This window comes from Tenrec ecaudatus, chromosome 13 (assembly GCF_050624435.1).
Source record: "Tenrec ecaudatus isolate mTenEca1 chromosome 13, mTenEca1.hap1, whole genome shotgun sequence".
NCBI lineage: Eukaryota > Metazoa > Chordata > Mammalia > Afrosoricida > Tenrecidae > Tenrec > Tenrec ecaudatus.
Window position 1 is genome coordinate 939,649 of NC_134542.1, and position 27,477 is coordinate 967,125.

At 52.9% G+C, this 27,477-nt stretch overlaps 2 protein-coding genes across 3 annotated transcripts in view; one reads left to right on the forward strand and one right to left on the reverse strand.

Annotated features, from left to right (window-relative positions):
- Positions 1-1,075: 1,075 nt before the first annotated feature.
- Positions 1,076-17,912, reverse strand: SEPTIN2 (septin 2). Of its 2 annotated transcripts, none has more exons than XM_075529901.1 (12): positions 17,820-17,912; positions 11,181-11,210; positions 10,202-10,322; positions 8,325-8,411; positions 7,586-7,709; positions 6,845-6,979; positions 6,628-6,745; positions 5,214-5,315; positions 4,158-4,303; positions 3,793-3,876; positions 3,031-3,088; positions 1,076-1,178 (listed from the first exon to the last, which is right to left on the reverse strand). In XM_075529901.1, the coding sequence occupies exons 2-12, from the start codon at positions 11,187-11,189 to the stop codon at positions 1,077-1,079; spliced, it is 1,086 nt and encodes a 361-aa protein (XP_075386016.1). In that variant the 5' UTR covers positions 11,190-11,210; positions 17,820-17,912; the 3' UTR covers position 1,076. The 2 variants fall into 2 exon arrangements, with proteins under 2 accessions (XP_075386016.1, XP_075386017.1); XM_075529902.1 differs by having other exon boundaries at positions 10,202-10,319; positions 17,820-17,907.
- Positions 17,913-18,084: 172 nt separating this feature from the next.
- The window catches only part of HDLBP (high density lipoprotein binding protein), a 48,529-nt gene continuing 39,136 nt past the window's right edge, over positions 18,085-27,477 (forward strand). The window contains exon 1 of the mRNA XM_075528942.1: positions 18,085-18,213. The gene's annotated coding sequence lies outside the window, so the exon portion shown is untranslated. The remainder of the gene's footprint in view (positions 18,214-27,477) is intronic.

Consider the following 27,477-nt stretch of genomic DNA (forward strand, 5'->3'; position numbering starts at 1 on the left):
ACAAGCCTGTTTCTCAACATGTGGTCAGTCAGGCCGGCTGAGAGCTGGGAAACCCAACTGCTGAATGGAACCCGGGCTGACTTGGAAACCAATTCTGTGTCAGTGGTTAGTAAAGGAGAAAGGAAAGTGAAATTTTCAACCCACAAAGAGAAAGAATAATATAGCAATGAAATAACAAATGTTACAGTACTTCGTAACAAAAATAATAATGTAAAAAGAAGTTGCATTCTCAGGTACAGGTGCTGAAGATGTCAACGGCACTCCTCCTCTGCCTTCACAGGAAATATCCCCATGTGACTCATCTGGAATGTTCTATCGTGGAGTTGTTTTCTAGAAAAAAAGTCAACAGCACATTTCCACAGCAGCAGCCCAGGCCCCGCTCTGCCCCCTGACGGGGCCCTCTCTCTCTGGAACAAGGGAACAGCTAGAGCAAAGGTTGGGTGACCAGGACTTCGGGCTACTGGGAGCTAGGAGCCCTGCTCAAAACCAACCTCACTGCCGTTGAGTCAATTCTGTTTCACTGGTGACCCAGAAAGGGCAGGGGAGAACTACCCCCGATGGTTTCCAAGACGATAACTTTGTACGGGAGCAAAGAGCCTCCTCTTTCTCCCTTGGAGCGGCTGGTGGCTTCCAAGTGCAGCCCCCTTACTAACAGGACTAAGCAGGCTGCTGTGCTGTCCTGGGAAGGCATGGCTAGGGTTCTATGATGACAGTCATCTTTGAGATACATGGAATTATTGTATTCCTGGTAATAGAAATAAAATCATTTCAGGCATCTTCAGTTTTCATGACCCAGTAACATGGAAGCATAGTCACACCTTCTTGGGATGCCACAGCAGCCCCTGTGCCTGGCCACTCCCCTCAACTGGTGGGTCTTGAATCCACCTTTCAAGTCTTCTGGGAAGGAAATGGTCTGGTGGGAGGACAGCTGTCTGTTGTCTACAGGGGTGGACACTTCCCTGGTCCTGGTGGAATTCTCTTGAGCCTGGACTGGAGCCCAGCCCACATGAGGATGGGAAAGGATGTGGCCTCCCACTCGCTCATCTTCCTCTCTTTGTATCACCTGATGCCGTACCTCACACGTGGTGGCCATGTGCGCTGCTGTCACCGTCCCCAGCCTGCATCTGCATTTGCATCTGCGCCTGCATCCGGGCAATCATCTCCTGCATGCGGCGAAGCTAGATAGGGGTGGGACACATTCCTCTCAGTTCATGCTCTTAATGGGCACATGGTGTTCTGTGACCTTCCAGAGATTTAGCTTCTAGGCCTTTCCGAAACATGTACCATGGCCACACAAAGGTCTCTCATCCATCAGCAAGGGAGGACCAAGGACAGAAGGTCCATGGAAGAACCGCAGCTCAGATGAGACATGAGGCCTGCGCTCTTCGACCACCAAGGCAGGAACAGCGGGTGATGCTCGGGACTCAGTGTTAAATGGAGAGAAGTGTTCGGCTTTGCTGGGAGCCACCAGGTCTTAGCTGTTCAGAGAACAGTGGTGTCCACCTGCTGGTCTCCCTGGACTAGGTGCTTTAGAGCCCCCTTTGCCCTCCATGGATCTCCCCGCTGCATGTACAGGCTGTTCTCCTGAGCCCACTTCCACAATACTACCTGCCTTTTCCAACCTTTCCTCCAGATACATGCTAGAATCATGGGTCACCTCTCCCTAAAGGGAAGACTCGGCGCACACCTGGGCAGCCCATGGGGCTCTCTGGGCCTTGCAATGGTGCCGTGAGGCAGTCAGTTAAGACGACCCTTCTGGCCGCAATTCCTTACGTGAGGCATTACAAGTTCTGGGCTCTGCCCGTGGCTCTAATGCTCATTTGGAGGGAGTTCTCTGCTCGGCTGACAGACAGGATTTCGGTAGGGTTAGCAAAGGACATCAATCAAGTCACACATGTTCTTTCCTTGGAGGGGTGGCCCTGCTGAAGGACAAAAGCCACACCTCAAAGCCATTCTTGTGTGTCTGCGAACCATCAGAAGCCCAGGAGCATCAGAAGAAGGGCACGTTGGAGATCTCTGTCTAGACATAGTCTGAGAACAGAGAAGTCAGAGTCTCTGCTTTGGAGACAGACCATGGGCAGAGCAAAGGAGCCAAGCCAGAGCAACAACCAGCATTATCACTGTGAGGCAGGCCCGGGGGCTGAGGACCAAAGTGTGAAACTCAATTACGGCTGAGGAGTAGTGCTTGGACTAATGACTATACCCTTATTTTTCACTGTAGGGTAACTTAGTGACTTCTCTAATAAACCCCCATAATTGGTTTTGAGTTTTCTCTCGAGTTCTGTCTGGCTACTGCAGTGAATTCCTGCCCCAGCACAGAGGCAGGTGCAGTGGGAGGAATGCTTGGTGTCAGAGCAGGAAAGCGGGATGGAGGGTGGGCCCATATCTGAGTGCTGCCTCGTGGCAACAGGGAAGCCAGTGGACAGCACAAGGCTGCTGCTGCTGCAATAATGCTTCACTCTATTTCTCAAGTGTTTCCTACCTATGTACAGGAAAACTGTGTTGTTGTTTTTTTAAGTTGGCAATATTGCCTTTGTTTGTTCCGCTTTAGCTTAGGTGTTCATGAAGATAAATACTCGCATTCAAAGTGAGAACCGGGAGAGTCTCAAAGGAGAAGGCTGTGCGACCCATGCACATCTTGAGCACTCACACCGCAGTCTGACCGCCCCAAGCTGTGGACTCGCACTCGAGGCGGCCTCACCCGCCGTCCTCAGGTCTGCAACGGCTCTGGGCTATCGTCAAGTGGACTGCCAGCCTGCTCTTCCCGCAAGGTCACCACGCTCCCGCCTTCTCTACGCTTTCCAGTTAAACTAGCCAACGCGGAAAAGCACCTCACACATTATGTCATGTCCCTGTGAAACGTGCATGTGATTGTGTACCAAGAAGCTTCGCAGAGTCTGTGAGAAAACGCCATTACGTTTATTTCCATTTCCTGACAAACTCTGCCAAGCCCCTTGTAGATCTCTGTAAGAACTTAGTAAGTTAATTAGAAATTATATGATCAGAATATAGAAATGCTTGTCTACTTACTTCAGCCTCCTTTTCCAGCAAGATCTGGTCTTTATTCACATCCTCAGTTTCTACTTTCCTAAGAGTGGACAGAAATTTACAATGACATTATCACCATCACAAAGTTGGCTCTCGCTGACCACTTCACGACCCTGTGAAGCATGTGAAGGGATGCACCTGTTGGTTTTCTGAGTAAGAGCACAGGTGAGGAGGGCGCATGGGTGAAAAGAGGCAAGTGGCCCAACCCGGGAGCACCAGGCACCTTGCTGTGCTGTGCTAGGTGATGCCGGCACAGCATGCACTGAGCCGACCCTTCACCACAGGCTCCAGCACAGGCCAGTGTCACGCCTCACCATGCTCAGGCACCACACATTCCCAGCAGCATGCCACCGGAAGCAGAGGGAAAGGGGGGGAGGGCGGCAGAGCCAGCACAGGTGGGCTGGCCCAGACACCTTGGTGAAGCTATTGTTACTGTCCCCCTTCCCAGTGTCTGCTGCACCTCTTGCTTATGCGCTCCCTGGCATACACTGTGGGGTGACGCCAGAGCTGCTCAGTAGCAAGGAACGTGCATGGCGTTCCACAGCAGTGCACAAGATGGGACCCAGCCGTCCTGTGAGGGCTGCCAAGGCTGCCCAACCCCAACTAGCAAGTCTCTGGGGCACCTCCAAAGAGAGAGCCCAATCTCACTGATGAAGCTAAAGAGCGGGGCAGGCAGCCCGCAGGAGTGCGACGTGGGGAGTCACAATAGGGAAGGCTTTCAGGGGACACAATGACTTGGACAACCTGCCGCCTCTCTTGAGCCTCTCGGAGCGGAAGTTCTCATAGTGGAGGTCCTGGGTCACCTCCTGGAGGTCCTGCATATGTGTGCTGGAAAAGAAGATGATGCCCGAGTGGAGCCACACAGTCCATCCGACTGACACAGGACCATGCTCCAGGGCACACGGACACAGACACTGCACCACATGGGAGGGCACGCAGGCACTGGGTCACAAGGAAGGGCAATCGCCCACATCCAATCACTCACTGGATTGCGCGCTGAGACAGACAAGCATGTACTACTAGGACATGCACCGACACTGGACTACATGCTAGGACACATGAAGAGTACAGAACTGGGCAGATCCAGCGTCAGGCCCCGAGGGTCTCACATGAGCATGGTCCTCAGCTTCAGGAAGTCGTTGTGTTCAGGGTTCTCCACCTCCACCACCCCCCACGGGTACAGGCGGCCTCGGACCTTCTTGCCTTTGGCTTCAATGAGTTGGTTGGATCCCACGACCGAAAATGGGATGCTGGCCTAGAGGGAGATAGGAAGCCAGAGTAGACCGAGGGCCAGGCTTCCAGGGGAAGTAGAAGGTTCTGGCCTGCTTCCTGGAAGTGCCAGCCGTCTACCACATGGGGCACATCACAGCTACAATGAAAACTCAGAAAAAGAGATCTCCAAGTAGAGGAAACCTACAACACCCAGCTGCCCAAGGTGTTTGGGTTTTAGGGGTTATCATTCCCCCTAACAGTTTCCAAGTCGCCACATGCAGACTCTTGAAACCCAAGAGTACCTGTGGGTTATCAGCAGGCAGGATAGAGGACAGGGCTCTGGGTGGTGGTATCAGGTGGGGTGGGTGCACACCTCTTCCACTCCCACCTGTTCCTTTGGCCTCTATTGGCTGTTTCAGCAGACAGCATCAGAACCAAGGGCAACAGGAAGTGGGCTCCCGGTGAGGTTTTAATAGTGTTTGCAAAATGTGACTCCTCTAACACAGCTCTTCCAGCAAAAACCTTGATTGAACGACTATGCTGACATGATTCAGTTGGTTGATTACACGTGCCATCCTGCTAGGTAGAAACAGAGTCATATCAGAAGCAGGATGGCAGGCTCTCTAATACCAGCAAGAGAGAAGAGCCAGGAATGGAGCCTGCACTTAGGACCCCAAGGAGATGGCAGCTGAATCAGTCAAAGTAGTGGGCCACCCAGTTCAGAGTGGGTAATGCTGAGGGCCTTAGGCAGAGGGCTGGCTTGGGGAGTGGGTGCCAGCAGACACTGGTGGGGAAGAAGCAGGGTTTGCTGATCATAGAGCTGGAGCTGAGCACCTTTGGGGTGAGGTTAACTACAGAGTGACATGTCCCTTGGTCATTTACTGGTAGCCAGGACAGAGGCCTGGGGCAGCCCAGAGGTCACTCCCATCGTGTGCCAGGGACAGCGTTCTCACCTTGAGAAGCCTGGTCTGCTCTTTAAAATCTTCATCTTCGTCTGACTCTGCATCAGGTAAGTGGTAGATTTTGATGCTATGCTCTTCGATTTCATCTAGAATCTGAGAGGATAAGCAGACCAGACACAGTCAGCAGATGCACCCAGCTCCAGCAGCTCCTCAGGCAGAGATGTTGCCCAAATACCACAAAGAATCACTTTCCAGCAACTTTACGAGCTGCCGGAAATAAGGCTCCACATGGCTTTCAGAGAACCCTCCTCTGACAGACCATCCCCAGCCAGCACCTTGCCATCAAACACGTGCTGCCCTCCTGCCAGCAGGCCCAACCAGCCAGCTGCACCGGCACGGCAGGCCCCAAGACCAAGTATGGCAGAGCTGCAGGGCGGGATGCTGTAGGCGCAGTGAGTAGGTGGTTCCCGAGGTGCCAATGGAGGAAAGACGTGGCCTGTCCGGCTAGAACAAGACCCCTGGCTAGTGAGGGGCAAAGGCAAGAAACCAAACCATTTGGTCAGCAATGGAGGATTGGCTGGGCTCCAGGCCAGGAGTAGGACATTGCTAAGGGAGCAACCAGCTGGCAGCGGGGGACCACAGTCTGCACTATCACCCAGGCGGGTGGGCAGGCAGGCAGGCAGGAGGCAACACCGCTGCGACAGGAGCAGAGCCCACTCACCCTTGCATGAGGAACGGGTCCAAGGACTACTGCACGCTGCGTGCACCCCTAGGCACTAGGAAGGCTGCAACTCTGCTCCCAGGGCTAGCCACTGGGGGGTGGGAGGTGGCAGAAGACACCCGACCTCACCCTCTGGTCATGAAGGCAGACACTGCGTAGGACCTTCCAAACTCAATGTGATCAAAGACAGCCCACCTTCTGCTGCGGGCCACATCAGGAAGACCCCCTACCTCACACCCTACAGCCCACTCTCAGGCCTTCTAAGGGGAAGGCTGCTCTCATTCTAGGGAGTGGGGACCATGCAGTCGGGGTTTTCTGCCCCGAGGCCCTCATGCCTGCTGGCCTTGCCCTGCCGTCTATATGGCCTCTGCTAACCCAAGACTCAGCTTCGTGGGGCTGGGGGCAGAGTGGAACGCTGACTGCTTCTGATGTGTTGAACTCAGAGCATTTAGCCTGGGCTGGGGTAGGAACTGCGGAGCCTGTGTGCAGAGAGCCTGCAGACACGCTCCTTTCTAGGTTAGACAATGCATGTCTATAGGAGCAGGAACAGAAACTCCACCTGGGCGGACTCGATGGCACAGGGCTGTTGTAGGGCACCCTCACCCCACCAACACACACATTCTGCAGTCCCAGGAAAGCAAGTCTGAAAGTAACTGCTAGTCAGCTCGATGCTGGGATTCGTGAAGGACACCCAGCCAACCCAGAGCAGCCCAAGGCCCAGTCCTCAGGCAGGCTGTTGCTCACCCTCTTCTTCAGGCGCTCCCGCTCCTTCAGCGTCAGGGTGTCAGCCTTGGCGATGACGGGCACAATGTTCACCTTGTTGTGGATGGCCTTCATGAAGGCCACATCCAGGGGCTTCAGCCTGTGCCCGGGAGCACACAGGAGAGAAGAAATTCGAGGACTCGAGATCTCTACCCACCATCCCTGCCCACTCCCCCATGGTCCAGCCCACCCGACTGACCCGTGCCCGAAGGGCGAGATGAAGTAGAAGCAGCAGTGGACCCTATTGTCGACGATGTGCCGCCTGTTCAAGCCACTCTCGTCGTGCAGGTAGCGCTCAAACTGCTCATCAATGTACGAGATGATGGTCTTAAAACTGGGGCCCAGACGATAACAGTCACAGGGCGCACAGGCCCGGCCCCTTCCTCCCTCCCTCCCTCCCTCAGTGTCTGCATGACTCCAAGACTCAGAAAACCTGCTTCCGGGGTTTTGGGAAACTGGCCTGAGGGGGCCAGGCAGTGTGGTGTGTGGGCATGCAGGGAGGGGGAAGCCCAGTAGATGACCTGCACCGCAGCGATGGCTGGCTCCAAGGGTCTCACTGGGAAAAAGGGGAGGGGGGTGTCCCAGAGCACACACATGACCTGTGCTCTGTCAACACTCACTGCCACTGAGTCAAAGCTGACCCACAGTGACCAAAGAACAGAACAGCCCCGCCCCCGTGGGTTTCTGAGGGACTCGATTTCTCCTGAGGATCAGCTGGTTCAAACTTCTGACCTTGCAGTGCTCAATGTGTGACCCACTAGGCCACCGGGCCCCCACCTGCTCTGCAAAACCTGCATTTTACAAAGTCCACATTGGACAAGCAGGCTCATCCTTCTCTATGCTGTCAACTCCAGTGCAGTGACCACCCCTCACTCATACACTCAAAATGTGCAATGTCACTAGAGGCATAGCATGGCAGCACCCACACAAGTGCACGCACCAGTCTCGGCAGTTGATGGCATCGCCATAGCCAGGGGTATCCACCACCGTCAGCCGAAGCTTGACCCCCCGCTCCTCGATCTCCACCGTGGAGGCCTCAATTTGGACAGTCCGCTCGATTTTTTCTGTAAAGCAAAGAGCTGTTCACGAACAGACCTTGAAAGTCAGCCTCAGAGGAGCAGCATCAGACTGTGTGGGGAGGGAGGCCTGTGTAGACTAAAGCTCAAGGTCAGCAAGGACAGGGTCAAGGCAAGATGGACATGCCCCGCCGGGCGAAGAGGAGGACGCCATGATAAAAAAATGAGTTGTTCTGCCCTCGGATATAGAAGTGGAGAATTTAAAAGCTGACACAGAGACAAGTGAGTGCCCTTGCCCTAGCCATGTCTGGTCTGTCAGGGGACCTCACTGGTCCACCCCACAAACATACAGGGATGCCTACAAGGTCCAACACCTGGACCACGTTCACGCCTTAGTGGTCCTCTCTTTACTGTACATCCAAGTGTGAAACCCTCTCCTCAGTCTGCCCACCAGCCAAGGAGAGGCTGCTCACCACCATTTCTGATGTAGAAACTGTGCTCAGAGGGCCACCCCCCTGCTCTGCAATCCCCACCCCCACCCCCCCACCCCCCCAAGTCCATCAGAACACTGGAGACAACAGCACGCGCAGCACTGCTTTGGCGCCCTCTGCTGGCGTCCATGAGAGCTGAACCCAGAGACAGGCAGAGTGGGCAGGGGCTCACCAGCAGCTCCGGGGATGACCCTCTCTGGGTAGAGGTCAGTCAGGAACAGGCTGTTGATGAGCGTGGACTTTCCCAAGCCTGACTCACCTGTGGTGCGAATGAAAACTCTGTCACAATCGTGTCCACATGGCCCAGACAGTTCTGCCCTCCGAGGCCCCTCTGCCCCAGGCACTGTTCTCAGCCACGTCCTGGCCCATGACCTTTGCAATGCCTGCACACGGGCACTGCCACCTCGTCCCTACTGGCTACTGGGCCTGAGCCTCTAAGGCCTGTGGTCTAGACCATGCCCTTTCTGGCAAAGGGAACACAGAATGGGCTTACAGTTACCTGCTCTGCAGACCACATTGCAGGAAACTGAGCCTATCCATTCAACAAGCCATGGGACTGGGTGAAGGGTCAGAGCATGCTATTGGGGCAAGACACGGAAACCTGCTCCGCACCTCCCTATCTCCCACCAATGCTGGTGGCCACCCATTCTAGCTTCCAGCACCTCTGCTCCTGCCGGGCACAGCATCCACTCAGGCACTGAGGAAGCTCCTGCTCTCTGTAAGCACTGGACTGTACAGACAGAAACCCACACTGAGGCTCAGACCTTACCCCAAATGACTCACTTGTCTCCGGCTCGTTCTATCTACGACTCAGCCCATCTACCAGAGGCATGGACAAACCCCACACTGTTCTTGTAGGCCATTCATTAGGCACAGTTCCCAGCACTTTCCGTCTCGGCTAGCTGGTGTGCACCAGGGTGAGCACGCTTGCCAGGCCGGGCATCTCCATTTGTAGACAAGGCGGGGACGTCCCATCCTTGCTAGGAGAACCCAGGAGAGGGAGAGTGAGAGGCGCAGGTGGCTCTCTGAAACCCAGTGAGAATGGTATCAAGAACAATCATCACCGCCTGGAAGGTGACTACCAGTGAGCGACCAGGGCACAACTTCTCATGACAGAGCTGGCGTACTCCACAGCTGTTTCTCAACAGCAAACTTCCAAATGTACGTGAAGCATGTATGACTACTTCCCGTGGAGTGGGCCCACTGTCGGGAGAGGGAGTGTGAAAGGTGCCGCAGGCAGCACGCATGTCAGATGTGACACGCATGCAAAGAGGAATGTGGACAGGAGACCCAGGACTGTGTGTTGGACACGCTCTGACCCATGACTGGGGAGAAGAGACACACAGGAAGAGAACTGACCACGGCGAGTCCGCCTCCATCCACACGCTGAACCCACAGGCCAACGTCCTGCGCAGCCCAGCAAAGCGCATACTGACGGCGCAGGCACCAGGGGGCCACGAGGTAGAGTCAGTGTGGGGGAGCCTTTCCTCTAGCTGAAGACTCGTCGTGTGTAATCACCTCAGAGCCTGCTCTGAAGTTTCCTGCCAGAACCTCTGGCTCAAACAAAACAACACAGGAGGCTGCTCAAGAGCCGTCAGATCTGGGGGACCTCTGCGTGCTCGCAGTGCTCCACGTAACACGAGTCTCCGCCACCTCAGAGAGGAGCACGTTGGCAGCCCCATTCAGTGAGGAACGGTTGGGCACCAGGAGACAAGGATCCAGAGGCTTGCTACTGCCGAGTAAAGATAACTTTCACCCCTTGCAATAAGTGACACACACACACACACACACACACACACACATCACCACTCAGCAAAAACTTTCAACATCCCTACCCCACACCTGTGCCCCAAACTTCCAAGTCATTTGATTCTGTCATCAAAAATTTTCCACCTTACATCTCAGACCCTAAAACTATTACATTCCACAGTTTGGGAACAGGGGGTAGTCATGTTATTTAGTCATTTAGTAACTTATTAAATCTAATGACTAATTAATTATATTAAAAGACAAACCAAAAGTTATTAAACTGGTACACAGACTTCTTACCAACAACCATTAGTGTGAATTCAAAACCTTTCTTCACTGATTTTCGGTGAACTTGATTGGGAAGGTTTGCAAATCCAACATAGCCAGGAGTTTCAGGATTTATAAACTGAGCTGGTTGCTGCTAAAATGAGATTTAAAAAAATAGGGCTTTAGTGGTTACTTTGAAAATATGAGGGAACATCAAAAAAGATTATAGACAAAAAAAAAAAAAGATTATAGACAAATGGAATTAAAAGATGAAAACGTCCCCCAACTTTTTATAGCTTTCTCGTATAAACAATGTACATATTCTAAACTCTCAAGAACTAGAACAATATACACATAAACTAAGACTTTTAAAATGTGGTAGTTTTCATCTTGCCTTTTTGTTTGTGTTCCCCAGTGTGTCGACAACTAAAAACCCTTCTATAAAGAGGAAGACGAAACCTGGACAAAGAGTTTGCGTCTGAGGCCAGCAACTCACAAGATCAAGGACAAAGCAGAGCCAGAACCACCCACCCTTTCACTGGACTCTGTACTCAGCTTGCCCCTGGCGTGCTCTCAGGGCTCAGAGCCCATTTGCAAAGGTGGGTCCTCAGACACATCAGAACTCTCTTTGGCCGTTTCTCATTGTGCAGTAACGAACCTCAGTGCCTTCAGCCCACGGGCACAGCTGCTGTGCAACGGTTCAGGGCGAGTCTGCTCCGGCATGGGGGTGGACCATCATAAACCCAAACCCATGCTCATCATAAGGATTTTAATCCATATCTAACTGGCTTAACAGGATTTTCCTGGTGTACTGAGGAACCAGACACCGGGACACAGAGAGAGCTTCCCGAATGACAAGCCCACTCCATGTCCTCTGGTCCCAGTGTCTCAAATGCATCCATTGTCCCAATGCAGCGAAGCATGGAGCACGGGCACCGGGATCTTGACCGTAAACCCTGTGAAACTCCCATGGGTGCTCTTCCACTGCAGCCCTACCGAGTATGGCTCTCACCTTAGACATCTTGAGCGAAGCTTCGTCAACCTGTTGGAAAACACACACATGTTTTTGTATGCACACGTTCAGGACGGACAGATTTGGGTGACCAGGCCAACAAACAGAACTACAGTCACACTGCCACACCTTAGTAAGGCCCTGTCACCTCTTCCCGCCCCATTCATCTGCAGGCGAAACTAAGCACTGCAGACTCTGAGCCCCTGGCCCCTTTCAATAAAAAGATACCCAACCCCTTGTCTATGCCATGCCCTGGCTCTGGGTGCCTCTGTAGTGGTCAGAGGGGAGGGGTACACGATGCATAGACACAAAGTCCTTAAAGTGTTTCTGCAATGGCAGAGCAGGGGAAACCCTCGGAGCTCCAGGAAGAACTTCCAATGAGGCCAGACCCAGACTGTCCAAGTCGCCCCGCCAGGTCCTAGAGTCAAGATAGAAGTAAAATGGAAATGGTAGGCCCGAGGAGAGATGGAGGAGACCTCGGAGAAGCCTCTGGCACAGGAACAAAGCAGGAAGGAGGGCGGAGAGGCCAGCTTTGGTGGTGGTGCCAGATGAAGTAGTCGATAACTTGTGTCCAAACAATAGACAAACGTGTGACGATGAAAGAAAAGCATAAAATCACAGTGGACCCTGCTGAACCCACTTCCTCTGAGTGAGACGGATCCGAGAGAACATCCCACGAGTTTCTATGGAACAAAGATTTGCCACAGAGAAATACAGTCCAGTCTAGGGAGATAGAAATCTGGTACTACTGTCTTGCACATTGAAGCATGACAAGGAAGGATTTCAACTTCTAACTGGGTTGTGAACCAAATCCATTCACCTGACTCCAAGCAGGGTCAGAGGTACACGCCCATTAGCATCCTGTCATGGCTTTAGAATCTTGGAAGCTCTGTATAGTTCTCCTGTGTCCATCTGCAGCTTATATGTCTAACTCTACTTGATGCCTGCAGATGGTGCATCACCAGCAGCTTAGAGGAAGGAGGAAGAGTGCCTTGTATTATTACTTTTGGGATGTCCTCATGAGATTGAAATTTGTGAGCATCATTAGAGCTGATCCAGATAAGACAGAGCATCCCAGTTGCCTGTAGTGTCCTAAGGACCAAAGAAAATGGCCAAGGCTCAGGAACCACTGACATTCAACGATGTGGCTGTAAAGTTCACCCGGGAGGAATGGCAGCTCCCGAACCCTGCTCAGAAAACCCTGTATCAGGATGTGATGTTGGAGAACTATTGCAACCTGGTTTCCATTGGAGTCTCTCTCTGTTGACTCCCTGGGAGACACTGCAGCTGACAAGACACATGGAACTATGCGAGTGCCCTCAGCTGGAGAAACCACGTGGACCCATGCCAGCGCTGAGATGCTTACAACGCCACCGGATCCAGAAGACTTCCCACCCACTGGCCTGTGATCTCCCTGCATTTGGCATCACTGCATGTGTTTTGTGAGTCTGAAGAAGACTTAAAAAGGTATTTTAATCAAAACCAACAAAAACCTGGTAGAGGGAGTAAGAAATCGCCCTCACAAACCAAACCCAGTGCTCTCCCCTCCTGACACCTAGTAACACTACGGGTTTCTGCGAGTCAGTCTTTCGGGGAGCAGACATCCTCTTTCTCCCACTAGCATCGCATTTAGCCACCCAGCACGTAACCACGGCGCCAACAGGGTTCATCAATCAAGCTGAGCAACTACAAACCATGACCAGAGTCCTCAGATCAGGACAACCAGCCCCCAAGGGGAGGAGCCAATTGTTCTCAGTCAGAGCCGGACCTTGTGGCACCGCAGACACAGCCAGCTATGTGCCAGGTGGAGGACATCCATGTAAAGTAGGGACGAAGGCTTTAGGCAGGCAGGGAGAAGACAAGGAGATTGTCAACCGGGGGTGGGTTAGGGTGACAATGACAGAGCACAAAAGGGACATTATGTGATTATGGCCCAGGGAGCAATTTATAAAATGACAGACCGCTCCAATCTAACAGCCGAGACAAGCCCCCACAGCAGGCGGAGACATGCACAAAGCAAAGGCCTTGAAGGATACCGGCAAACTTGGTGCCAGTGCCGTCCTCTGGTGAGGCGCTAGTGCAATCTCTCAGAGCTGGAGCGTCCATCAGCACACTGCCAAGACCACAGAAGAAAGGAAAGAAAGGGCATTTTTTACAAGGTGAAAGAACAGCACAAACCTGGTGTGCAACTGGGCCCAATTACCAGTGAATTGGTCAGACGAAGTCCAAATGTCGCTAGGACAGTGTTTTGTAAATGCAATTAGCACTTACAATCAGCTGATTTTAAGGAAGCTAGACTCAACATAAGTGGGCCTTGACCAATCAGTTCTGAATGTTGAGAGCAAACTCTCCAGACTGACACAGAAATCCAGTGGCCCAGAAGATTTCTGATATCAGCCCCACAATCACAGGCCCCAGATCAAAGCTAGCCAGGCTATCCATCCATCTACCCACCCACCCACCTGGCTGCTGGCTCGGCTTCTCTGGAAAACCAGGCTCATCCACGAAATAAGAGAACACAAATGAAATTTAAATTCCTCATCTGCATATGAAAGGTGGCCAGTGAAGACCTGAGAAGAATGGATAGGCCTGAGCTGGGGAAGAACACGGAAAGCACCCTGGACTGCAGCGAGGAGGAGGAGAAAGACGTACAGCCAGTGTGCTCCTTAGAGGCAAGTATTTTACATACTTTAGACATGCAGGAGACACCAGTCCCTGGACAAGGGCATCATGCCTGGTAAAGTGGAAGGGCAGCAAAGGAGAGGAAGGCCTTCCAGGAGATGGACTGACAGTGACAATGGGTTCGAGCATAGGAACAATAGGATGGAGCAAGGCCAGGCAGTGCTTCATTCTGTTAAGGTCGCTATGGGTCGGAGCTGACTCAACAGCACCTAACAACAATAGAGCTCTTAAATCATAATTTAATAAAATTAGAAGCAGCAGAAGATAAAATATCCTCAATTGTTTGGAAAATCCCAGGAAAACTCTGGGAGCAAGGGAGTAACAAAGGTGCACCCCAGCTACCCAGAGAGCAAAAGCCAGACAAATGCGGACCTACAGCACCCAGCAAAGCCGGGCTCGTCAGATTTCGGGGTTTACAGAGCTTCACAATCACAGAACACTGAAAGAGCAAAACGTTGCATTAGGACATGAACAAAATAACTTGAAAGAAAACAGAAACTCACTGCCATTGAGTTGATGCCAACTCAGCACCTCTGTGGGTTTTCAAGATTGTGACTTTTTACTGAAGTAGAAAGCCCCATCTCATTCCAAAAGAAAACGATTAGAAATGAATAAAGAGAAAAACCAAAATGAAAGGCAAATAAATCCAAAAGCTGGTTCTTTGAAGCCATTTTCTACAAACTTGATTCCAGGAGGAAAGCAGGTCTAGCGCAAATACAGTAAAGGCAGGGCAGGAGAGATCCCAACACAGAAGATGCACCTGACAGACATAGCAATCTGGGAAGGGGGCAGGGACCTGTCCTGGACCCTGAGCACCACCAAGCAGCTGGTTAAAGACCACCCAAGGCCAAAAGGAGCCTGGGTGAAATGGTGGATTATGCCCTTGACAGCTAACAGCAAGGTCAACAGTGGGAAACCACATGAGAACGATGAAGCCTTCTACTCCCATAAAGAGTTACAGTCTCAGTAACCCACAGGAACAGTTCTACCCGATCCTGCAGGGCTGCTGGGAGCCAGCAAGGACGTAACAGTAGTGTGTTCTGGGTTCAGTAATGAACAGGGACAAAGACCAGCCAGAATTAAAGCTGAATTCCATCTAACACCAAACAGGGAACACCAACGTCAGTTGTCACCCATGCCCATTGAGAGCGCGCAGGAGAGCAGCCCTTCTTGCCCTGGGAAGACAGCACCATTGTAACAACCAACGCAGGTAGAGACACACCAAAGAGGAAACAAAGGACAAATTAAAGGTCAATGTCACCTGTGAGTGCACATGCAAATATGCCAAGGAAAAAGTGTACTAGTGATCAGGACTCCAGAATCTTGTAAGTCAACACAGCAACAGCTTAAGGGAGAAGAAAAGTCATAAGCAGATGCTGAAATTCAACAACTAATTCTAAGAAAAACACTATGCAACGAAATGGAGCAGCAGAAAAAGGTCAACATAATTTGGAAGTCCTTGTCCAAACACTGGAATGAATGCTAAACTATTTAAACAAATGGAATTTCGGGCAAATGATAGGCAGGCCCATGACGGGACCACCACCAGAGGGCGCGGCACTCCTCAGAATCCTGGGCCATTAGGATAAGCAGGCCGAGGTCCAGGTTGGGAAAGGAGACAGAAGCAGAGGGAAGAAGGCTGTCTGAGTGGGCTGCAACCACAAGCAAGCCAAGGCCCGTAACCTGAACAGAAATCCTATCTGCTCTGAAGACCTTCACCCAATTCACAACAAAGTTGAAAACACACAATCAATAATTAGGCAGGGACACATAAAGTGCTAGCCTCAGCAGGCACAGGGGCAGGTCTCACTATGCCCTGTAGGGTCCCGATGAGTCAGCATCAACTTGATGTCAGTGAGTTTGAATTTTCTTTTTTAAAATATGGCATGGACAAGAAAGACGAAGGATTGATGCCTTTGAGTGAATGATGATGCTGGTGAAGATTCACAATACTATGGACTGCTGGAGTAACAAGCAGATCTGTCTTGAACCAGAAAGTTCCTCAGAAGCAAGGTCACATTATCAGGAGGCACCAGTCCCTGGAGAACACCATGCTTCTTAGGGGGTCCGTCAAGGGGATCGATTGCCACAGTGGCTGCAACAATTTTAACTCATTATTTTACTTAAACACAACGTGGTTAGAAAAAATCCCCCTCACAAAATGCAGGTAGAAAGCAGTGTCTGTGGAATTTTTTGTCACTACACTGAAGTCACATAGAAGGGACAAATAACCCTGAGTCTCCCCTTCTGTTCCTGTGAGTGATTAAAGACAGGGCCCTGCTATCTAGTTAGTCAACAAAGACATCCTGAGACAGGCTTAAGACTTCAAGAACCTTATTGTTCTGTTTGCTGGCTGAGGGTCAATAGTTGTTTGGCATGGCTACTCTGAAACCTGAGTTAATGTAAAACATGCATCATGAACCCACAAGTGTAGATTTCAAACAGGACTGACAAAGACAGACAGAGACCGCTCTCAACCTCCTCACTGGGTGTCACCTTCTAAGAAAACTTCTAATTCTTCCCCAGACTAGGAGCAAGTAATTGGCTGTAGCACTCAGGGTGAACATAACTGTATTTCAGGGGACATAATGGGCTCACATAGCAATGACTGTGAGGAAGGCACAGAAGCAGGCAGTGTTCGCTTCTGTTGTGCGCACCTACCACCGCCACCACATGCTCTGCTACCAGTGGACGTTAGTGACCAACCAAAGTGAAAGTTGGAAGCACACCTGGGGTTTGGTGAGTGCCATGCTCCAGCAACACCGACCAGCAGCCTTCTATTTAGTGTAAATGGTGGATGCCTACCACGAGGGTCTCCTAATCTCAAAGTAGCCAAGAAAAAAAAAATCTCCTTCCAGGTGGAGCTCAGGTCAGATGTTAGTGGGTGTTCCTTATGGGTTGCCCAATGCTGCCTTCACCCACAGAACAGCGGATTCACCCAATTGATATGAGATTAGTCTTCTGTTTACACGCCTCACCCCTGAATACTCAGAATGTCCCTGTATAGCATGTGCTGATCCAGAAGACTCCGAGCTCACGGTGGTTGGAAAGTCGGTCTCTGGATACTGGAACAGAACAGAGTGGATGCTGCACACCATCTGACACCCCCCCCTCCCGCCCCCAGAAGCCCTCAGGATCTGCAGTATAACCAGGGCAGTAAAGGTCGATGCAGGGCCCTGGAGGCTCCAGGTGAGGGTGAGAAAGGCCACAGCCTGGCGACCTGGGAAGCCGGTGTTGCCGGTCACTTGTCAGTGAGAACCCACCAAACTCGAGGCCGGAGGGTAGTGGCCGGGCGGAGGCCCTACCCACTCCGCGGTCACCTCGCCACCCGGTCCCCGAGGGCTTTGCCTGCTCGGCCAGTCCAAGGCGCCCTCCGGCCACCGACCTCGGTAAGGACGGGCTCAGTAAGTCTGCACGTCCATCCCGGGAGCCCCAAGAGTCACTCTCCGCCAGGGCTCGTTGGCGAGGCCCTGACTCCGAGAAAATGGCCCCGTTGGGGTGACCACAAGATGGCCACAGGATGCAGGCTTGCTCGGGACTCTGCGGCCCCTCGAGGACCGCCCTACTGCGCGGCGGGCCCGAGTGTGTCTCCTGCGGGCCAGAGGTCGGCCTGGTCGCCCTGCCCGAGGCTTGGAGGCCCGACCCCGGAACGCGCCCCCTGCGCGCCTCCGGAAACGGGGTTCCTGGGCAGGAGGACAAGGGCGCGGGAGGCGGCGGGAGACCGGGTCCGGACGGCGGGGGGTGGGTAGAGGCTGGTGCCTGGACTCCCCAGTGGAGAGCGACGGGGGATGGGTGGAGACAGACTCGGTGGCAGTCCCCGGTCGCCCCTCCCCCACCTGCGCTACAGAGCGCGGCCGGCCGCCGCCCAGGGGCCGGGGTGACTGGAGCCGTTCCCAAAGCTCCTTGGAAGGGCCGCTCGTCTCCCCCGAGGTGGTGGAACTCCGAGCAGAAACTCACCAGCCGATGAGCCGAACACCAGTCGCGGACTGTAAGGAGCCCAGAACCCGCCCAGAACCCAGAGCCCGCCGCCGCCGCCGCCGCCGCTTGTGCCCCGCCCAACCCCCGTTCTGCGTCATGACGTCGCTCCGCCCCCGCCAGCGCTTTCCTCTCGTGTCCTTCCTCCCCGCGAGTTCGCCGGCCTCCAAGTGCGCAGACGCGGGCCCGAAGGTGTCGGCCGCCTGTGCGCAGGCGCAATGCCCCTCCCACGGCGGTTGGCCATATAGAGGCTGGGGGTGGGGGGGGGAGGTCAAGCGTAGCCTCTTCTCCTTTACCAAGATGGCGGCTTGTCCCTGTTTCGCCACAGTTTCTACCTTTTGAGCTTGATTCTCTTACGCTAATAAGAGTGGAACAGGTAATGTGATTCTCTGTCTTGTGGTAGGGAGGATGGGGGAAAAGACATTTGTTTAGAAGGAGCTAAGTGACCATTGAGGAGGCGAGAGGCGGACGGGAGGAGGGTAAGTGGCAGTAAGAGTGTGGAGCCATCCCGGGGAGGGGGAGCCCTCGCCTTGATGCTCTCCTCCTGAAAGATGGCGGCAGCACCGAGCTGCGAGAGCCGGAGCTGAGCCGGGAAGGGGAAGAAGAGCAGCCGAGCGGGGCTGGTCTAGGCTGGTCGACCGTCGTCTCTATGGTACGGACGCCTCGCCTCGATTGGCGCCCACGGGTCACGTGGGGTTTGCGCGCCGCCGCCGACCATAGAGTTTGGCCCCGGTCCCAGCGGGGACACGGCCTTCCAGCGCCGGCTACCAGCCGGTAGTTGGGGCCTACCGCCTGGGGGTCGTGAGCGGACGCGACCTGTGTGCCCTGGCCTTTGAGTTTCTCCTTCTGGCCCGGGGACGAGGTGCGATCTGGGGAGCGCCCTTCAAGCCCACCCCAGCGGCATAGCTCAGGCCTAGGAGAGTGAAGTGTCCGACTGGGACTTAATCTACTCAGGAGCGAGGGCTTGAGGTCCCAGCTTGGAGCACCTTCCCCCTCCTCCCGTAGGACTTGGCACCCCAATGCCCGCCTGATCCTCCTGGTTTCAGTGCACGAACCACGCGTGCGTCTGAAAGTGAAGTGACAAGCTTCCGAGTCCGCTAAGGAACCGAAACTGATTGACTCTGGTGCACCGTTAGGTGTCTTTCCCAACTGGCTCCTTCCGAAACCGGCTCGGGGCTCAAACCCGCTGCCATCGACGACTCATGGCGATCCAGTAGGACAGGCTGGACCCGTGGATTTCCGGGTAGAAAACCTCTTTATTCCACAGGACGACACGTGGTCTCTAATTGCTGACCTTGTGGCTAGCAGACACATATGTAACTCGCTATGCCATCAGGGCTCCCTTATTTCCTATTTCAAACCAAAATGCACCGCCATCAAATGGATACTGACCACGGCCGATACTGTCCGCATGGGTTTCCACAATGTCAACCACGGGAGTAGAAAAGCCATGTCTTCTCCCTGGGAGCAACTGTGGTTTCCAGCTGCTGACCTTCACAGCAGCACCTAACTGCTCTGCCGCCAGGGGTCCTTCCTCTGGGCTAGACAGCTCTTATCTCCTCACCCACCTGCTTTAGGAAATGAGACTCGCTCGCTGGCTGCCAGTGAGTGGATGCTGAGATTGTAACTGTCTACCAGAGTAGACAGTCCAGTCTTGCTACCTCAGAGTTGCTGGTGGTTTTGAACTGCCGAGCATGCAGGTCGCAGCTGAATGCATAACCACACCACCACGGAGCCTTAAGAAGTGAGAGGGTCCTGTATAAGCTGAAGGGGAACAAATTCTGTTGGGAGTTCCATTAAACTTAGTGCTTATAGTGCAAGAGGGCATTATGACTGGTACTCTGTGGTGGGGTTGGGGTTGTGGTCCAAGGACTAGATCTGTAGGCATTGTGGTTCTGAGGGGGTGGCGGTGAGTGAGTAGCTTTTAGTGACAAGACCACTTGTGTGGGGCTTTATTCTGTGTGTCAGGCCCTCAGAAAATGGCTTCACGTTTGTATGGTATCTTCTTAAAGACAGCCTCCCCATTGGCGACACTTCTCTTAAGCTCCTGTGAAAATGGAGCTAGTCACTTTTAGGGTATGGCCTAGGACACTTGGTAGGCTGCGGCTCATGGAGCTTAATGGTTGTTCAGGGAAGTGAGCACCTTGGACGAAATCTAGTGTTGTTTGCAACACGAGCATCCCGAGTACCACCAAGTACCTTTACAACTCAGATACTCAGAAGCAGTGCTTGTTTCCAAGTTGAGAAGATGATTGGCTAAGAATGACTTCCACTGCCTGTATTCCCAGCTCACTGGGTGTGAAATGCAGGCTATCGAGTTTTAGACTCTGGAGGACACTCGAGTATGTCGCTCCGGGTTGAAAGCCAGTTGAAGTGTTTACGAGGAGGATTGAACTTTGCTGTAGCTATCACTACTTCCTTTAGGGGCATGCCTCACCTCATGAATCAGCGCACCTGGTAAGGCCACGGGAGTGGGAGCACCACGTAGGAAACAGCCGTGGTGCTTAGTGCCCGTGCCCTCCCACTTCCTCGCCGGCTGTCCTCACCAGTGGGTCGAGTTGACTCGAAGTGGCCTTTTCCCTACTTGGTTTTGTTATTTTAAGCTTCTAGGTGTCTCATGGTCTTCTCCCACAGTTGAATTCCGGAAACATTTATTGGAAACTGTAGGCACTGTTTGAGGTTCTGGGGTGCAGGCATGAAAAAGAGACTCCCTCCATTTCCCTCAAGCAGCTTGTGGTCACCCGTGAAATAATTACTTATTTAAAAAACGACATCACAGTGTCATAAAGGCAATATCAGAAATACATGCAAATATGTGTCTGGAGGTAGGAAAGAGGTGAAATGATTACCTGTAGGAAGGCTTTCACAAAGAATGTGGGCCTTGGACTGGGTTGTAAAGGATGATAAGTGATTTTTCTGTGGACATACAGGACTGGCTGGCTGTTGTTGAGGAAAAACTAGTTTATGCAAGAGGGATGCCTGACATTTATGGTTGGGAGGTGCCTGAGTGACCTGCTAAGAGTCCAGGGTGCTGCTGATATCTCAGAAGGTGTAGAGTTGGCTGAGATCATGGTGTGAAGGGCTTTGCGCCCTTGAGTCCGTACTGCAGAAGACTCTCCAACTTGGACTGGATTTCAGAAGGTTGCACTGTGCCCACGGACATGACTTGTGACCATTGGTGGGTCAGATAAATTTCCCATCTGTGCTTCCTGCTTGTAACAGAATTTTTTTTTTACCAAAAGGGCTTGAGCCATGGTGATTGGTGCTTGTCTTTGGCATGGCTATTGGGGTGAGGAAGTGGGGGGGGGTGGCTTCTCCTGTGAAGCAGATCCAAGCTCCCTGAAGAAGGACTACCCACAGCTGAGCGCTCACCAAGGCCAAGATCGCCTTGTGAAGGAGGCTCCAACCAGAGGAAAAGCAGCTGGCCAGTGCCAGGCACCAGAATGTCTGTCCCCGAGAATGCAGTGGCAGAGTAACACAAGAGGAACCCACACTAAAAAGCTGGTCACTCAAACTTGTTTTGGACTGAAGCACAGTGCATTTTTATGTTTCTGTAAAACTTGTGTTGGGCAGGGTCTGACCTGCTTTCCACAAGATCAACAGCCCACGACGGAGCCCTAAAAGGTGGAGGTTAGACTTGCCTCTACCCTCCAACCATCTTAAGGATTCTGATATCAGCCGTCACCTCCCACAGCCTTCTTGCCTTCTCTGCTGGTTCTCGAGTGTGTTGAAATAGCCATACAGAACTCAGAGACCATACTCATAGTTAAAGGGTTGCATGGAGAAGTAACAGGATACAATTCAGGCTTAGAAATGACCGGGATACAGTTCTTCAATTCCGAAAACCTCTTCTCAGCCATGCCTGCAGGCAAGCATTTTTCTGGCCCTGTGGCCCCTTGTTTTCTAGCCTCTACCCTCTGCCCTGCTCCAGCAAGTGTTATAAAGCTCTTTAGCGCCAACACCGAGTTTCTGGTATCCCACTCCTCCAGCATGCCTCTATCCAGGAGGTGCTCAGCTTCCTGAGTGTGCTCTGCAAGAAGTCGACCATGCTGGCTTCTGCCACTCTCCAGGTTCTGCTGCCTCTGCTTCTCCTCGCCTTCTCTGATGTTACAGCTCGTTTTCTCATTTGCACACACTCTCCTGGGTCTACAAAGTTCAGTGTGGGCGGGATCTGAGTCCAAAGGTTGCGCACCATTACTGGCTACTCTCTGATCATCGTGTGACCCTCCTTCCTGCTCTGGGATGGCTCATTTTAAGTCAAATGGGATGGCAACACTGACCAACCCTCACGTCTGGGTTCCATGCTCTGCGCCCACAAAGGTGCTACTTCTATTTCTACGTTGTTTGGAGGCCTTCGATTCCCCGGTGCCACAGTGCACCCAGCCATCGGGCATGAACAACACAGACAGTGACCACAGTGTCCACATGGAGGCGTTGACTGGCCGCAGTCTGCAGCATCAGTCTAGAGTGGTGTCCCTGGACTGCTGCTGTCCCAGTCCCAGTAAGGCTCTCTAAAGTATGCCCCACCCTCTAAGGGAGGCATGCTGGTGGACGTTGCTTGACACCCTGAAATGCGGCTGTTAGTTTGGTGACAACGCAGTGCCCTTGTACGCAGCCCCTTTTATTGGCATGCCTGGCACTAGCAGTGAGGATGTCTTTTCCCTCATAGAATGTATGAGGTCTCAGGCTTCTAGGGCAGCATGTCGGGGAAAGTACTGATCTCCCACGGCTGCAGTGGCAGTCAAATGTTGACACGCCCCCCCCCCACACACACACACACCGACACTACGCTCTTGATTTTCTCTGCTGCCGCTGCGCTCACCGTTCCCTGCACACTGAGGCGGTGGGGGCGAGGCACTCCAGCCTCTTACTTGGAGGAGGATCTGTCAGGGTCTCACCCAGAAGGTCCTGCTCCAGCTCCCCTTCCCTCCCCCTCAGGTTAGCGTAGGACAAACCTGGGCCACACAGGCCAGGTCATGCTTGTCACGGGAGCTGGACTGTGGCACAGCTGCTCTGGTCATGAGCCCAGAAATGTCGGTGTTGGTAGAGCTGGGCCGAGCTGGCTTGCAGTCTCACAGGTTCCATAGTGAGGAAATGCAGCACAGGGATTTCTTGTTGCCCAACTGAGGAGGCCAGCTATACGCCCAGTGTGGGCATGGACCTGGCTTCGCTCACTGGGGCTGCCATGTTCACCTAGTCGTAGCCCTTGGCTTCTAGAGGTGTCAGCCCCGTATGAACAGGGCTTTCTTGGCATGGCTGTTGTAAAAGTGAAAGAGCCACCTGGGGACTTTGCCACCGATGTATGCGGCGGGCCTCACCGTGCTGCCTGCGGAGCTCGTCTCTGGACTCCTTTCCCAGCTGTGTGCGCCATTTCTGTGCCATTCTAACCATGTTTCCACTTTCCCATCACACTGTTGCACCTTCCAAAGACCATACTCAGTGGGAACCTAACTGGGGAGCCAGAAATGGGGGCTCAGCTCATTGGAACCCTGCTTTTTGGCAGGGTGTGGATGGCACCTCCTACAGGGTTCCCTGTGGAAGGCTTGGACTTGCGGTGTGTAAGTGAGGTTAGGGTTAGGTGTTATATTTTAAAATGAAACAAAGGGTAGCAAGTGGAGAGACAAAGATACAGCAGGGGGTGGGGGCTGGTCACAGAGGCCCAGACAGGGCAGTAAGTGGCTCTTGGAGAGGCTTCCCAGGAAGCGCCTGTGCTTATAGTTTTGTGGAATTTGTGTTTCATGAAGCTTCTCAGTCCTTGTCAGACTGTGGGAGCAGCAGACAGCATACCAGGGTGCCTGTGGCCCCTGCAACAGACCCAGGCACCCAGCATGGTGGGGGGCCAGGCTAGGGCCCCTTGCCTACGTTAACCAGACGTTTAGGCCGGACAGTCTCGGGCTTTAACAATTTGTCCCACGTCCCGCGGCGTTTTTAAAAAGTCCTGACTTTTGGAAAGAAGGCATGGCAAGCTAGGGAATGGCGGGAGAACGGGAAGGAAATGTACGGTTTTCAGCTGCCATGTGGCTATTTCGCCAGAATATGAGTTTTATCAATGGTGTCCCGCTTTACCTACGTAAAATCTGGTCACCTTACCCTAGCCCGGGAGGTAGAATGAGCCTGACAACAGCCAGAGGAGTACAGGCAGTACTGCACAGTCATCTGCACCTTCCCTGCCTCCTAACACCCCGGGCCGCCCTTGGCCTTGGTGAGGGGTGCGTGGTGTGTGGGCCCTGAGGCACAGGTTTGTGTGAGCATGCCAGGGCGAGGCTTTGGGAGCCCAGTGTGAGAGCGGGGCGTGTCATGACTGGGTGTTTCTTGACCTTAAAGATTAGGAAGCTGAGGGTCTGTCGGAGTACTGCCCTCCTCTACTAGCTCACCAAACTTGTTTACAGTGGTGGGAGCCGCCCAGACACTCCAAGCGGCCAGTTCTGTGGTCTGTCATCAGGATGCACAGGTCACAGGAAGGATGGATGTCACCTGTAGAAGCCTTGTTTCTCACTGCTTTCTGTACCCTGCAATGCACCCTTGCCAGCCCAAGGTGATCCCACCCCAACCCCCAGATCACTCTCCCACCCACCCCCAACCTCCCTGCCCGCCGCAGTGTCTGGAGACTTTGTGTAGTTTCACAGTTGGGACTGCTTGCATCTAGAGGGCGGAGTGAACAAGCTACATTGGATACCCCCACACGAAGTACTGCCTGGCCCCGGTGTGAACAGTACCTCCACTGTGGTCCTGCAGCACAGCCTTCCAGCCAGGGAGAGCCATGGTTCACAGTGTGGCCGAGAGGAAGGCCTCCGGAGCTTCTCGTGCCCTAGCGGCCCTTGCTGGCTGGGGCCGTTGCCGTGAGCAAGGAGATGCAGCTGCTCCGACATGCCCAGTGTCCCTGGGTGGCTGTATTGTTGTGCTCATTGGTCCAATCAGTGATGGTTTATTCCTCCCTGGGTGCTTTTCAGAAAGTAATTTCAGGGTAAGGAGGCTAGTGATTGGTCCCCAAGGCCCTCCAAGCAGGGGCGGGTGGCAGGAGGCACCTTGCCTTTGCTCAGAGTCACCTGGTCACGGTAGGCACCCTGTGTGTGTTTGGGGGTGGGAGGCTACTCCTTGGAGGAGTGGGGCTGAGGAGGAGCTGCATGCTACCTGCATGTCCACCCTGCGGACCTGGTGGCCTCCATGGGTGACTTGAAGCTTTGTTCTCTAGCAGCTGATATGTGCCTGGTTAACAAGCCACTGGCACTTGGGCATCAGCCTGGCCGATTCGGGCCCTGCTCCTCCCCAAGAAGACCAGTGACTCCTGCCCTCTTCCCTTCGGCAGGCTACCCTGGTGCTTGGCCTTGTTCTGTCACCTGCCCCTCAACTTGACTCCGGCCATTCTCAAGCCCGACCAGACACGTGGTCTTTTCAGACAGGCCAGGACCATTGATGCCTGGAGTGCTGTCTGGACAAACTGGCCGAGGATGAAATTGTGGGGCTTAGCCCACCTGCTCACTGAAGGAACTGGTCTTGAGTGCCCCAGGGGCATCGCAGCCTAACTCCAGGGAAGACGAGCACTCTTCTGATAGACCCTAGGTAGCAACGACTTGCATAGCAACCGTGCCTAGCCCAGGGGAGGCTCGGGAGAGGTTGCGGCAGCATGCTGCCTGGGGTGTGAGCAGGCCAGGGTGCCCTTCTCCTGGGGAACAAGCTCCCAGGAAGGAAAAAGGGTGCATGGTGCAGGGTGGGACTGCGGCTCCGGAGGGTGCCGTTAGGTGTAAGGGGTGGGGCTGTGCTGGAAGGTGGCCCACCCGCCCTCAGGGGACTCAGTGCCTACCTGCTTGTACACGGACAGCCCTCTAACTTGTAAAAAAAAGTCTGGCTGGAGTGATCCTGTCTGCCTTTCACCACAAGGTGCCCAATAAGAATAATGATGAAGAATCATCACATCCCTGGGAGGGGTCTTGGGGTGGTGAAGCAGGAGCCACTGCAGTGTGTGAAGGGGCTCGGCAATTCTGGGCTCTGGGTAGGTCTTGTCATTAGATCAGCGGTTCTCAACTTGTGGGTTGTGACCCCTTTGGGGGTCAAATGACCCTTTCACAGGAGTCGTCCGATGCATAACAGTAGCAAAATTACAGTTATGGAGTAGTAACGAAAATAAATTTATGGTTTGGGGGTCACCACAACATGAGGAACTGTATTAAAGGGTCATGGCATTAGTAAGGTTGAGAACCCCTGCATTATATGGTCTTGTAAGGTTTGCTGCTTGTGGGGACCAGCCTGGCACCGGGCACTCATTCCTGCAGCAGAGGTGTGTGTTGTTCAGCAAACAGCGTTTCTGAGTTACACGTTCCCTTTTTCTGATTAACAGGAAATTAGGTGATGTGTATCATCAGTTTACATCAGTGTGGGAGAGAGAAATGCTATCTGAATGCAGTGTCCAGCGAGTTGTCACCCAATCTGGACGCTCTCCCCACAGGACTCCTGTCACCCTCAGGGGCGTAGGGATGGTCCCTGTGTGGACCTGAAGTCATGTGGGAAGTGTGTGTGCATAGCTTCCCTGCGATCGCCTGGTGGTTTTTAAATGGATGAACTTTGATAACCAGTTAGATGAAAGATTCTGAGAGCGCTTTGCCAAAACAGCCCCATTCCCAAGAACACGCATCTCAGAGTCGAATGGCCTGGCTGAATTGACAGCCTTAATCACACACTGTCTCATCTACCTTGGGACCTGAAGAACTGGAAGGTACCCCACTGCCACTGATGGCTCTTCTGCTCAGGGCCATGGTGGGTGGGTCGTGACAGATGAGAGTAAAATGTGAAAGCAGCCTCATTCTTGAAATGTCCAGCCATACCGTGTGATGGAAACAGGAGGACTGCCTGAAGCTGTCCTCCTGTGACACTTCTGAAACTTGTATTCCGTCACCTCACATATACCGGGGCTTCAGAAAGGATGCAGGGCATGGAAGGGAAAGACAACGGTGTCTGCCCACTAGCATTCTGGCTCCTGAAGTAGGACATGGCGCCGGACAGTACAGGGACGGCATCAGCTGGAAAGTCTCTTCTTGGCTCCATCTGAAATTAGCTAGGGTTACAGAGTGCACACCAGAAACACTGCCAGGAGGGACAGCACTGTTGCACCAGAAATACTTTATTTTCATTAAAAAGTCCCACTTACATGTACCCATATGCCAATCATACCAAAACACTGCCAGTTGCTGTCTGTACCTGTGATATCATGTTAATTAGTATTGGTGAACCTGTATCAGCAACTGTTTTAAAATGAAGTATTAATTAAAAGATGAGAAGAAAAAACAAAAAGCGGCTTCTGCTTAGTTGTTGGTAACTTAACAAAAGTGTAATTCAGTGTGGGAAGATTGTACAAAATAATGTTGCTTATTATTCATATAATCTAAAATACTATAGGAAGAACATGCTCCTAGTATCGTAAATTAAAAGAACTAATAAAAACTCAAACCTCAAGTTGCAGGAAGCATCAGAAGATGATGATGGAAAGGAAACGCAGTCGCTATGCCAAAAAGATCGTCATCCGTGAAGAAAGCACAAGGTCATAAAAAGAAACAGGAGTACTGCACAGTTTAAGATCAGGAAAGGTGGGTGTCAGGGTTGTATTCTCTCACCAGACTGTTGAATCTGCTGAGCAAACCATCAAAGA